The 12,168-nt window shown below is 47.3% G+C and overlaps 5 protein-coding genes across 5 annotated transcripts; 3 read left to right on the top strand and 2 right to left on the bottom strand.

Annotated features, from left to right (window-relative positions):
* Window positions 1–426: 426 nt before the first annotated feature.
* FMAN_11828 (uncharacterized protein) lies at window positions 427–783 on the top strand (the record flags this gene model as incomplete). The annotated part of the gene is made up of 1 exon (XM_041824542.1): window positions 427–783. One exon carries the CDS (start codon window positions 427–429, stop codon window positions 781–783), a length of 357 nt encoding a protein of 118 aa, XP_041690012.1.
* A 512-nt stretch (window positions 784–1,295) lies between these two features.
* FMAN_11827 (uncharacterized protein) lies at window positions 1,296–2,120 on the bottom strand (the record flags this gene model as incomplete). Its single annotated transcript, XM_041824541.1, has 2 exons — window positions 1,296–1,637; window positions 1,710–2,120. 2 exons carry the CDS (start codon window positions 2,118–2,120, stop codon window positions 1,296–1,298), a joined length of 753 nt encoding a protein of 250 aa, XP_041690011.1.
* Window positions 2,121–4,099: 1,979 nt separating this feature from the next.
* Window positions 4,100–5,734, top strand: FMAN_11826 (uncharacterized protein; the record flags this gene model as incomplete). Its single annotated transcript, XM_041824540.1, has 1 exon — window positions 4,100–5,734. One exon carries the CDS (start codon window positions 4,100–4,102, stop codon window positions 5,732–5,734), a length of 1,635 nt encoding a protein of 544 aa, XP_041690010.1.
* A 347-nt stretch (window positions 5,735–6,081) lies between these two features.
* On the bottom strand, window positions 6,082–6,562 carry FMAN_11825 (uncharacterized protein; the record flags this gene model as incomplete). The annotated part of the gene is made up of 2 exons (XM_041824539.1): window positions 6,082–6,290; window positions 6,340–6,562. 2 exons carry the CDS (start codon window positions 6,560–6,562, stop codon window positions 6,082–6,084), a joined length of 432 nt encoding a protein of 143 aa, XP_041690009.1.
* Window positions 6,563–8,086: 1,524 nt separating this feature from the next.
* FMAN_11824 (uncharacterized protein) lies at window positions 8,087–11,709 on the top strand (the record flags this gene model as incomplete). Its single annotated transcript, XM_041824538.1, has 5 exons — window positions 8,087–8,196; window positions 8,248–8,547; window positions 8,598–9,401; window positions 9,456–10,117; window positions 10,169–11,709. The coding sequence occupies 5 exons, from the start codon at window positions 8,087–8,089 to the stop codon at window positions 11,707–11,709; spliced, it is 3,417 nt and encodes a 1,138-aa protein (XP_041690008.1).
* Between the last annotated feature and the right edge of the window lie 459 nt (window positions 11,710–12,168).

Here is a 12,168-nt window from a genome sequence, read left to right as displayed (position 1 = left end):
TGTGGTGGCGGTTACCTTCAATATTAAAGTCGCCGACTTCGTTGGATCAAGCAAAGTTGGAGCAATCAAATAATGGAACCTGGGGAACTGATGATTCTAGATCCCGAAATACATGCCATTCTGGAGCCTCCACGCCAATAATGCCATTTATAGTTCAACTACTGGGCCAGCCACTCAGTATTGTCATGCTGATTGGCTTATATGCATCACAGCATTCCAGTGCAGGGACGTCATGTTCTCGAAGATGCGGTGAATTTACATCCCATTGGACAACAAAGTATCTCCTCTCCAGTTCTCTCGTATCTCTTCGGATTTATCAGTGGCTGCTGAAGCCAGTTATAGGTCTGGCTTCCCCAGTACTCTCGTCCAATTTCGCGCACTATCTATCTTCATTACTATTCAATTCCGGTCAAAGCAAACTTCATAATGCCTGTCACTGAGATCAAAAGCCAAGAGGACTACGAGAGACTCCTCAAGAAGTACAAAGTCGTCATCATCAATGCCAATGCTTCATGGGCCGGTCCCTGTAAGGCCATGAGCCCTATCTACGAAAGACTCTCCAACCAAATCCCTTACAACCCGGAGCTCTTAGTCCTCGCTAAACTAGACATCGACGACGTACCTGATCTTGCTGAAAAGCTCGACGTTCAAGGCGTCCCGTTTTTCATGATTTATGAGAATGGGAAGAGGAAGGAGAATTTCTTGATGCCCAGTCCGACTACACTTCAGAAGTTTCTTATCACGTGGTCTGACAAGGCTCATGAGCTGGGGAAACAAGGATAAAAGGAAGCGGTTTCTGGTCTTGGAGCGTATCCTTTGAGAAAGAACGAAACGGGGGCAGCTTGGCGGCCTGGAGTCATTTGGCTCCATTGGTGAGGAGAAAGGTGGCCGTTCTAGTAGAGACCGTCAGGTCCAGACGCATTTGTTTGACAGTGAAAGTTAATACAAAACGGATATGATTTAAGGAATATCGCTTCAGTTTAAATACTAGTATTACATTCTTTTTTCCATGTACTGTTTGCGGTTATGTCTTCGGTTATCCAAATTGAGCTTACCGATATCTTATCTTATCGCCTTGTATCTGTCAGCCCAGCATTCGAAACTGCCGCCTTGATCCCAATCATAATCGGGAGACAGCCTCAAAAGTAGAGAGACAGGGACATGATTTAGCATATCTTGGACTTGGAAGCACGGTTTTCAAATGCTTCATCTGCAACTTCTTGACAAGAGTCCCAAAAGTTTTAACATGTTTAATTAAACTGAGACACCAAGCCGACAAAACAGAGATAAATCTTTCAGCTCTCCACCAGCTGAAGAACCGCGTCGACAGTCTCCTCAGCCGCAGTAGCAAAGAATGCATGGCTCGCCTTCTCAACTGTCACTTTCCTGTCGATCCCCCCTACAGCCGCATACATCTCTTGTCCCGCCGGCGGCACAACACGATCAGCGCCGCAGATAACATAACCTGCCTTTCCCTTATAATTCTCATCTGTAAGCGGAGAATAAGAGATTGGCGTGTTCATACTATTCAGCGCTTGGTCTTTCAGCAGTGAGAGGTAGTGCTCTGCTTCTGCGTCAGGAATGTCGTGATACATTGTGTCTTTCGCTCCGGTGAACTTGACCCAGCCCGTTGTCTCCTGTGATAATTAGAGTTTGTTAGTCTGTGGGGTTGCCCTGCGGCACGACACAGGGGATGCTGAATTACGTACGTTGTATTCAACCCATGGGGGGAGATTCTTTGCGTCTGTGCCCATCATGTCCAATGTCGTTTTTCCTTCAACGGGCGTCACAGCCGAGACGTAGATCAGGGCAATCACACCACCTTTGTTACCCGCTTGTTCCCGTTCTCTCTTACTTAAGCCCTGAACAGCCTGTGAACCATACATTCCGCCATAAGAATGCATCAACACAACGATATCCTTGCCATCTTCAATAAGCGGGAGTAGGAGTTTCCTCCTCAATGATTCAGCATCGTCTTGACAAGTGCCGTTTGCATCATGTAACCCCGGTGCATTTTGACTGACGAAAGGGTATCCCTTTTCCGTGAAGAGATTCCTTATGGGCTCGAATGACTCGGCGGTATGCCATGCACCGGGGACAGCCAAGATAGTCGGAGGCATGGTAAAAAGCAAAAAGGGTGAGTGATAACGCAACCACACAGATGATGTGTTGGTGGCGCAACACGGATTTATAGTCACTTGTTCAAGAATCAGTAGATCAAGTCTCATGAGCATGCGAATAATTAGCCCGGCTTCTACGAAACCACGCCCTGACAGAGATGCCGAGAATCATGTAATTCCAGGGTCTATCCACAAATAGTATACCGACATTAGCCTCGCGACCGAGTCATGAACCCCGCAATACCCTAGGTCTCGATCGATTCATGCTAATCTTGATACCGAATCGTAAAGGGGAACGCTTCCTATGATCGTTCTCAACTGGCTACACCATATTTACTCCAAGTGTCTTCACGCTAAACTCTAATCCCTTTTCAAATGGTTTACTCTTTGTATGAGCCAGCAATATGGCTGCCAGTGGAGGTTCAGGTAATGTTACCTACGATTCGGGATTCCTCAATGAGAGTCAATAAAATGAGGTTTATGCGACGCATATCGCATTTTTCGTCCGGATGATGATTATTGCGCTATGTCGGTTCTTTCCATCGAGATAAGATGTCTTAGGACGATTTGCTAGCATGCTTTGCAGCCGTAAGTTGTACCGACCTCCCCAAAGTTGACGTGTCTGACATTCTTTGCAGTTCAATACTGTTGGGGTATTCATCACAAGTAAGTTATGGCTTCAATTTGGTCTGTGTAGGCATCTTGCCTGGCTGGACGATCCGAAGGGCATCGAAGACTTCTTCAAGGCCATCGTTGCAAATGAGATCATGTACACGACGGCTTCGGCCTGTGCAAGGCCATCCCTTGTAGCGTTCTTCTACCTTGTCTTCGGCGTCTCAAGTATGAGATACTTTCTACACGAATTCGTTACCTTCATCATTGCGTGGGCTATCACAACGGCAAGGCTCACCACCAAAAAGCTCCGTGGTTAATGCTGACATTACGGGGTACGTTCCCTCGATTCGAGCATGCTGACCTATTTCAAACTTCTAGGATGGCACGAACCAAAATTGTATCGATCTTTCGAAATTTTATGTTGGAGTCTCGATTGTTGGTATCGTCACTGACATTAGCCTGATTGTTATTCCTCCGCCGTACATTTGGACTTTGAAGGTACCCTTATACCATAAGATCCTGATCGCACTCATGCTGGTCTTTGGTAGTTTGTCAGTAACTCTCCCCCAAATAGCGGTTTCTCTGCTCAAAAAGGAAGTGCTTGTTTCGTCACCACAATCCGTCTCACCACGGCCATCACCGTTGATCTGAAAGATCCAACTTGGGGGACTGTCGACCTGATGATCTAGACCGGCATGGAGGTCTACAGGTATGCGTTTTCCTTAGAACTCACTATGAATACAATACTGACTGATCAGTGCAGTAATCAGCTGCTGTCTCCCAACGATGCATCCGCTGAACAAATTTGTCTGGAAGAAGCTCGGGTTGAAGCAATTGACTTCGAGTGGGAGCACAGATCAATCAAGGCCTACGTCAAATGGAACTGATATGTGGGGAGACAAGTCACGTCGGAACTCACGACATTTGGGATATGGTATTCTGACATCGAATGCAGACGAGGTGGAGTTGACGAAGCATGCCTACTATGAACTGCATTCAGAGAATGCTCACGGTCGATCACAAGACTCTATCGCGGTGCATAAGCAAGTTTGAGCATAGCACCAGATTAAAATCGATGGACAGTACGATATGGGTTCTTAGAATAAGCATAAATTGAGCGTTCATTCTTGAATGGTTTTGGTGGAAATCTGGGTCACCCGAGGCCGGACTGTCTAAATGCCGAGAAGTGGGGCACCGGTTCCGAACCAGCTGTGCCGTCCGTTCCCTCGCCCGATCTTATCGTCGGGCCCGAAACATGTATTTTCGGGCCTTGTTCAGCAGTGTTGGTGGCAACTATATATAACCCAGTCTCCCGCCAAATTACCAGTCATTCTTCATACACATTAACCTGTTTTTCATCAACCATGGTAACTACACAAGAAACATCAGTTGTCATCGTCGGCGGCAGCCTCGTCGGCCTCTCAACAGCTCTTTTCCTCTCCCACTTCAATGTCCCCACCATCCTCATAGAGCGCCACCCGGGCAGTTCTCTTCACCCTCGTGCCATCGGCTACACTGCCCGAACTATTGAACTCTTCCGTACCGTTGGCGTAGAATCGAAACTCAAAGGCATCCAATGGTCAGGCGGCCCACCTCGCCGTATCGTTGTTGAGAGTCTTGCCGGCAAGTGGACGAAGGAGCAAGGCTGGACACAGAAACCCAAAGGCGGACCTCCTGTTTCGTTTGCAGAGTACTCTCCTACAGAAGGTGTTGCCATTGCTCAAGATGTCATTGAACCTGTTCTGAGAGATCGAGCGAAAGAGCTCGGTGCGGATCTTAGACTGGGCTTTACTGTTACAGGCTGGAGTCAGGATGACGAAGGCGTGACAGTCAATGCCACTGGGAATGATGGTGAAGAAATCCATGTCAAGGCAAGTTACATGGTCGCATGTGATGGCAACCGCAGCCGTATTCGAGAAAGTCTTGGTATCCAACGTCATGGCGTTGGTCTCCTTCGGAAGCTCCAGAGCATCATGTTCAGATGCGAGCCGCTCCAGCATTTCCTCGACCACGGCTACAGTCAATTCCAGATCGAAGGTCGCGAAGATGGTTTCGAGGCTTTCATGACCACTTATGGCGGTGGGCGATGGATGCTAGCTTGGAACCAAGAGGTCGACGATCCTGAAGCTGTTCTAGATGACGCCATCCAGCGCGACATGATCCGCAAGGCTTCTGATGTACAGAATCTCCGCGACGAGGATATTCAACTCATCACTACTGGTAAATGGGACATTGGTGGTCTTATCGCGGATAAGTTTTCTATTGGTCGCGTCTTCCTCGCTGGCGATGCAGCTCATGCCCTCCCTCCGAACCGTGGCGGTTATGGAGCAAACACTGGTATAGCCGATGCACATAACCTTGCTTGGAAGCTTGCATCTGTTCTTCGTGGTGAATCCTCGCCAGAACTTCTTGATACATACGATGTTGAGAGAAGACCAGTCGCAGATGTTCGACATGACCAGATCTTTGCAAGGGACGACTACAAGCGATACGTTATCGACAAGGAGTGGCCTGGGAAGAGTGTTGAGATTATGGATGATGTGGCGATGGAATTTGGATATTTCTATAATTCAAAGGCCATCGTCGGTGGTCCAGATGGATTTGTTCTTGTCAAGAGACCGGATGAGTGGAATGGACAGCCAGGTACCAGAGCGCCGCACGTTGCAATCAAAGATGATCATATCTCAACTCTGGACTACTTCGGTACGTCATGGGTTGCCATATCAAAGGAGAAGAGATGGAGCCAGCTCGTGGCAGAGGCATGTAAAATGACAGACGTAAAGATTGCGTTTGTGCACGTTGGAGGTGACGTTACCGAGAAGAATAAGGGCGACTCCAACAGGCTTTATGGGGTGGACGATACCGGTTGTTCCTTGATTCGGCCAGATGGCTTCGTTGCTTGGAGAGCACCGACATGGCCGGCTGAAGCACAGAAGGAGTTTATGCAGGCGTTAGGTCAGGTGTCCTTCTCGTCGAAGCATGAAGATGGGTTGCGGTGAAGGCCGCTCTTCACAAATGTAGCTTCGGAACCCGTGTGGTTTTTGCCGGCATCATCCTCAATTAACATCATTGCACTATCACGCAGGCTCAGTGGCGATGGCACCGGCTGACGGGTCAAGCCCTCCAAATGTGTCATTCTTGGTCTGGGCCGTCTTCCTCGTTTCATCGCAGAGGTTGATATGCGAGCAAACAAAGCAAATTAGAATAATTAACAGCGGGGATTAGTAGTAGATGACGAAAAGAATTTTCAATTGAAAGATTTATAGACAAGAAGTATAGTTTTCACATGCCCTACACAAGCCATGACACTTAGAGAGCCGTTACAGGGCTTTCTAGCCATCACACTCTAGTTAAACGGCCGGCAGTAGTAAACGGTCTCAACAGTCCAGCCATCAACGGTATACAAAACGATAGGCTTTCCAACAGCTCCGGTACGCTTCCAGCAGTTATACGTATGGTATCCGTTGGTGCCCGTGCCAGCCCATGCATTATCATGCTTGCTGGCTGCATCCGCAAAGATATTTGATGTGAAAGACACACCGGTGCCAAAAGTACCTAGTTCCCAGTTAATGTCGTCTTTCGAGATTGAAGCAAAAGAACTTGCCCTTTACAGCTTGGCCTTCCCAGATGATGTGGCTTCCGTGGGTGACATCGACGTAGTCATCGGGACGAGAGCCTCCAGTTCCGCCTGTTGCGTCGTGTCCGTCGGCATAGTATGCCATTCCGCTGGAGATCTCGTTACCTTTCCAGGAGTTTACGAGGTACAGCGTGTCGGCGGCCGAGACAGCGCCAACAAGGGCAGCAGTGAGGAGAGCGGTGATCTTCATGTTGATGGTGATGAGGGTTGATGGGATGAGTTGAGTTGGATATTCTAATATTTCTGGGCGAAAACACCATATATTTATACAATACGATAATGAGTATTTTCGCAAAAGGACCAAATTGCGGTCCAATAACTTACGGTTAAACTACCAGCTTAGGTCGATGCCATGCAACATTACTCCATTTACGCTGTTGCAAGCGCTGACATCAGCGGCCTTCACTGGTGACGGAATCGAGAAGCTGCTCCACAGAGCTGAAAGTTCTTTGGCTGTTATTCGGCAGACCCCTGGTATCATTAGAACTTTTGCGCTCCGAGTAATACAGCCCTATCAGAATGTGGTGACAATTATCGAGGCTCGGGCCGACGTTTCATGACTGGCTTACCTTATTAGGCAGCACCTGCGAGGTCATTGGTGCTACTTGGCTCACTGGCAATTTGCCTGTGATGTTTACAACAAGGAACTCCATGCGTCGATAATGCAGGACTTGTGGTCTCTCTTGCAGCTCGACGGGCGCAATTGGAGGGATCGCAAAGTAATGTCTCTACTGGGGAAAGTCAAGTTCATGGGGGTGAACAGGGTATCTAAATATAGAGTCTTGTCACCGATTGATGCGTTTAGGTTCTCTAAATGGAAAGTGATGAGAGCCGCACAAGATGAAAAGTGCAACTGGAAAGGGGAGTTCAGATGTTTGGTTTTTGAGCCTAGACCTTCCGTCAAGATGATGGGATATGGCCTACGTAATGCTGTCAAAAGCTATTCAATCGAGGTCGGGTTTAGCACTCAATTGTAGCCATTACAAGAGCAAGGAGTACATTACCCATCTGTTTTGATTTCTGTTCTTTATCATCATGTGTTAGGCCCTAAACCTCTTTTAATCTCTCGAAATTATCACCATGGCCATTAGCTGAGATCGTTTCAACTATTTAGCTGGTTTTTACTCACACCAGTTAGCTGATCGCTCCACAGGCGGAATTGGAAACATCTGCTGAGAGGATTGATAGCAGAAACTCCGCGACGCGTAGATGAGTTAAATCTCAGTAGTACCCATAATGACGTTAAACTTCATTCGCAATTTAATTTCCAAAACCGTTTCCATGCGACATAAATTTCAGCTGTTATCCACCACAGTAGGGTGACTAACTACCCTATACACCTCACTCAACGAAGCCAACTTCTGCACTCTCGATCATTTGTCTTTAATCCCCGAATCTCGCCGTTATGATTACTAAATCTATATGGCCGTAATAATGGACTTTTATTTTTACTAGAAAAATAATACCAGTAGCAAAAAGAAACAGTGGACATCCTTTATGATCATTGGCTTATAAGACTCGTTGGTCCATGACATTCCTGAACTCAGCCTTGCGTCACGTGGCCAATAGATGTCGGCCAGCTTTCAGCCTCGCTGAGGGCGCCACACTGCTGCCTAAATAATATGTCTTTGCGTCTTGGGCACCAAGCAGCAGTTATCACTTCCGTTGAAGCTCCAACAATTTCGAATCGAGATCTCAAGACTACATCGATAGAATGAGTGTCGGGGTCGGTGTAGGCGATTTTATTAAAATCCTGGAGCTTATTCACCAAGCCCGCAAGCGATTCGTGGATGCCCCCAGTCAGTATGATGCAATATCAAAGGAGTAAGCCAATTTTCTGCTTCTTCGCATATAACATACTCACTTGACCGGAAGCCTCAAAAGCTTTCAAAATGTCATCTTAGATATTGATATCCTTTCATCGGAATGGGAACCCGATACTGAGCAGCGAGAAAAGCTCCGGAAAGTCACAGACGAGTCAACATGTCTTTTGAAAGATCTTCTCGCGAAGCTTGACAAATATCGAGTAATTGGAGCTACCAGGACGGGCATGGTTCAGCATGCGAAGAAAGCCTGGAAAAGATTGAACTGGGACAATGTTGATATTCAAGACTTCCGAAGCCGGTTGTCGCTCAATCTCCAGGTACTCGGTGCTGCCGAGAAACAGATATATAGGTATTCATAACATTTCTTCTGAGAAGTCTCATGGGCTGAAATAATTGCAGCAAAAGGTTCTCCAGAATGGAACAAAAGACCGATCACATAACCGAGCGATTAGATCAGCAGCATCTGCATGAAATACTTGATTGGTTTGGACCTTCTGACAATAGATCACGCCAAGGCTCTTTGTTAGATCAGCACGAAGAGGGAACTTGTGAATGGTTTCTAGCTTCAGCAGAGTTTCAGGAATGGATGACCAGTCAAAATGGAATTTTGTTCTGTCCAGGCCTTCCAGGAGCAGGGAAGACATTCCTAGTTTCCATTGTGATCCAACATCTTGAAAACTTCTTCGACAATGACGGTAACACTGGCATAGCTTACCACTACTGCGGTCTCAGGCACCGAGACAACGAAACCGTCAATCTTGTTCTCTCAAGTATCCTAAAGCAGCTTGCTCAGTGCCAAGAGTCTCTACCAGATGCAATGAGCACTTTGTATGGTATGCACAAGAAAAAGGACACTCGGCCCTCGGTCAAAGAGATCAAGAGAACATTAAATACTGTGTCATGTTTGACTTCTCGAACCTTTATAGTCATTGATGGTCTTGATGAGTGTCATGTGTGGAGAGAGCTTATGACGGAGCTCAGAGGCTTGCAAGGCGTGAATATCTTGGTAACCTCTCGGGTCATCCCTGATATTTGTAACGACAAGCAATTAGAGGGGAGTACTGTACTTCAAATACATGCCAGGGAAGCGGATGTTCGTAAGTACCTTGGTACGAACGTGCTGAAGGTTGGTGGAATCGTCGCAAACAGTCAACAGCTCCAGGAGGATGTTTGTAAAGCGATCTTAGAGGCGAGCGGAAGGATGTAAGTCGATTCTGTCCTTCTTCTGGACCATCATTCAATGCTAAACCAACACAGGTTCCTTCTGGCTCGCCTGCACCTTGACTCTCTTGAAGGTATAATATCTGTCAAAAGGCTGAGAGATGCACTCAGCACCTTGCCGACTGGTACATCAGCATACGACGAAGCTTACCAGGGTGCTCTTGAAAGAATAGAGAGCCAGCACGGAGACCGAGCATCCGTCGCTAAGGATGTTCTGGCCTGGCTGACATTTGTAAAAAGGCCTCTCACCATTGAAGAGCTCCGAACAGCTGTCATTATCCAGGAAACAGATTTACATATTGATGACGACAGCTTAATGAGTATAGAGGATATGGTTTCTGCCTGTGCGGGCTTGGTTGCCGTTGACGAGCAGAATGACAGTGTTACTCTTATTCATTACACGACGGAAGAATACCTGAAGCGGGTATTGCCCACGTGGAGAAACTCGCAGCTGGATGCAGACGCCATGATAGCGACTTCATGCCTTACTTATCTGCTATTCCCTATCTTTGACGTCGATTTCTCATCGATGGAAAGACTTTCTCAGAGCAGAAAAGCTGGAAAACAGGTCTATCCGCTGCTGAAATATTCTCTCGACCATGGTGCGTTTCATGCCCGACTCGTTGGTGCCAACTACCCTTCCATTGCTAGATTCCGCTCTTCGAGTTCAAGGGTTTGCAAGAACTGGCTACTATTGAGTGCAAAGGATGGGAAAGGCCAGGGGGAAGCTACTGCCTAATGGCTCATAGAGCAAGGCGTATGCGCCGATGTCCGGGATGCGGAAGGGAGAACCGCTTTGCACCATGCTGCAATTAACGGCTGGGAGCGGTGTACTGAGTCTCTACTCAAAGGAGGAGCTATCATTGACTCTGACTTCAAGAACATGACTCCTTTTCACTACGCAGTTAGCACCGGCAATGAAGCAATCGTCCGAGTCTTCCTGAACGCCGGGATACCAGTGGATCTACCAGTGACGAGGCAGACTCACGTACCCCATTATCAAGAGAACCAGTCGAGTTATACTGCAAGAGACAGTGAGCAGACGGCCGTTTACAACTCCTGCCCAAAACGAGGTCTGACTCCGCTGCATCTCGCTGCCTTGACAGGAAGCCAAAAGATGACGAGGTTCCTTCTGGATTACGGAGCGAACCCAAATTTTCCTTCTGGCAGTGGTGAAACGCCGCTACATCTAGCAATGAAGCAAGACTTACACGGGCCCAGATGTCAAACCGCTGTGGACTTCTGGAAAGATGCAGATAATCGCGTGGAATGTGTTCTTGAATATATTGATCGAGAGGAGGATGAGTACTGCTCAGTTGTTGCCTCGATCCGAAAACAAAGGTCTGCGGTTGTTGACCTAATCTTAGACAGCCCCAAGACCGATATCAATGCCCAAGACAACTTTGGGCTGTCTGCTTTGCATATCACGGCCCGCAGTGAGAAATTGACCGAGTCGTTGTTTCAGAAGCTCATCGACAGAGGTGCCGATATCTCCTTGTGCACAAGGCAAAATAGGACGCCATTACATTTCGCCGTTATAGAGAAGAATTTCATTGCTGTCTCAAAACTTCTCATGCTGGGGGCAGATCCTGTGGCCGAGGATGTCAACGGGGTCAACACTTTGCATTATGCAGCACAAACTCGCCACTTACAGACAATGCAAGATTTGTTAAACGCCATCCCGGACTTCCAGAAGGCGGCCTTCATGGATTCCAAAGACAAAGAAGGGAAGAATGCTCTCCATCACCTCTTGAGAAAACGTGGTGCAGTTGGAGTTCCTGTCGCCCGATATCTCCTGGAACGATGCAATAGTATTAACAGTCTCGACAGCACAGGAATGTCGCCCACGGCGTTATATCTTAGTGCTACTGTCCTCATTTCGCACCAGGATGACCAACATGTGCTAGATCTTTTGTTTAGCTGTGGAGCAGATCCCACCTTCAAAACTAGAGAAGGGTTCGGCTTGGTGCATTTAGTCGGTACTTCCCGCCGATGCTCTGTGGGTGTGCTACAGACGTTAGCAAAATGGGGTACAGATCTAAGGTCTTTGGATACAGAGGGTCGAACAGTTCTTCATCATAGTTCCATGATAGGAACTCTCGTGGAGGACGTCCTTCACTTTCTTTGCCATGATGTAAAGCTGTCCGTGGATCTGCGCGATGTGCATGGGAAGACAGCTTTGGATTATGCCGTTGAGGAGAAACAGAAGGAACATAACCCGGATCTTTTCGATCCAGGCCGGTGGGTTAGGGTGGAGAAGCTACTTCGTGGTATAGATATGGAAGCATAGGTTGGAAGTCTACATATCCTTTAGTAGCAGCCTTATCGCTTCCCTGTGTTCTTGTGTCGTCTCACTGAGGCGGCTTATATATACAAACATGCATACTATCCATGTCTTCTGAATTAGGATATGTGATCTTCATGTATTTTTAATGGGTTTGACTACTTCCTGTCAATTCTCAGTTCCCATTTGTTACCTGTGTTTGCAGCCTAAGGGTGAACCTCATAGGCCGCAGCCATCCCATATTTTCAATTCTCAATCATCATTTCCCTCTTCAATTACATGACCCAATCCAGCCACGAAGCGAAGATCACGCTATCATGTTTTATCTCGTTCAGGACACCATCAGCCTTCAAGAGTAAGTACAGTCCTGCACATAGACTACCTGGCAGTGATTCTACTCTCTCATAGGTCACTTAGCTTTAGTCAACAGAAGGGTTGTTTGCAGTTAAGACTTGAATCTCACAT

This window comes from Fusarium mangiferae (assembly GCF_900044065.1).
Source record: "Fusarium mangiferae strain MRC7560 genome assembly, contig: FMAN_scaffold018, whole genome shotgun sequence".
Classification (NCBI taxonomy): domain Eukaryota; kingdom Fungi; phylum Ascomycota; class Sordariomycetes; order Hypocreales; family Nectriaceae; genus Fusarium; species Fusarium mangiferae.
The sequence above is the reverse complement of the archived record's forward strand: the minus strand, read 5'-3'. Positions and strand labels throughout refer to the sequence as shown.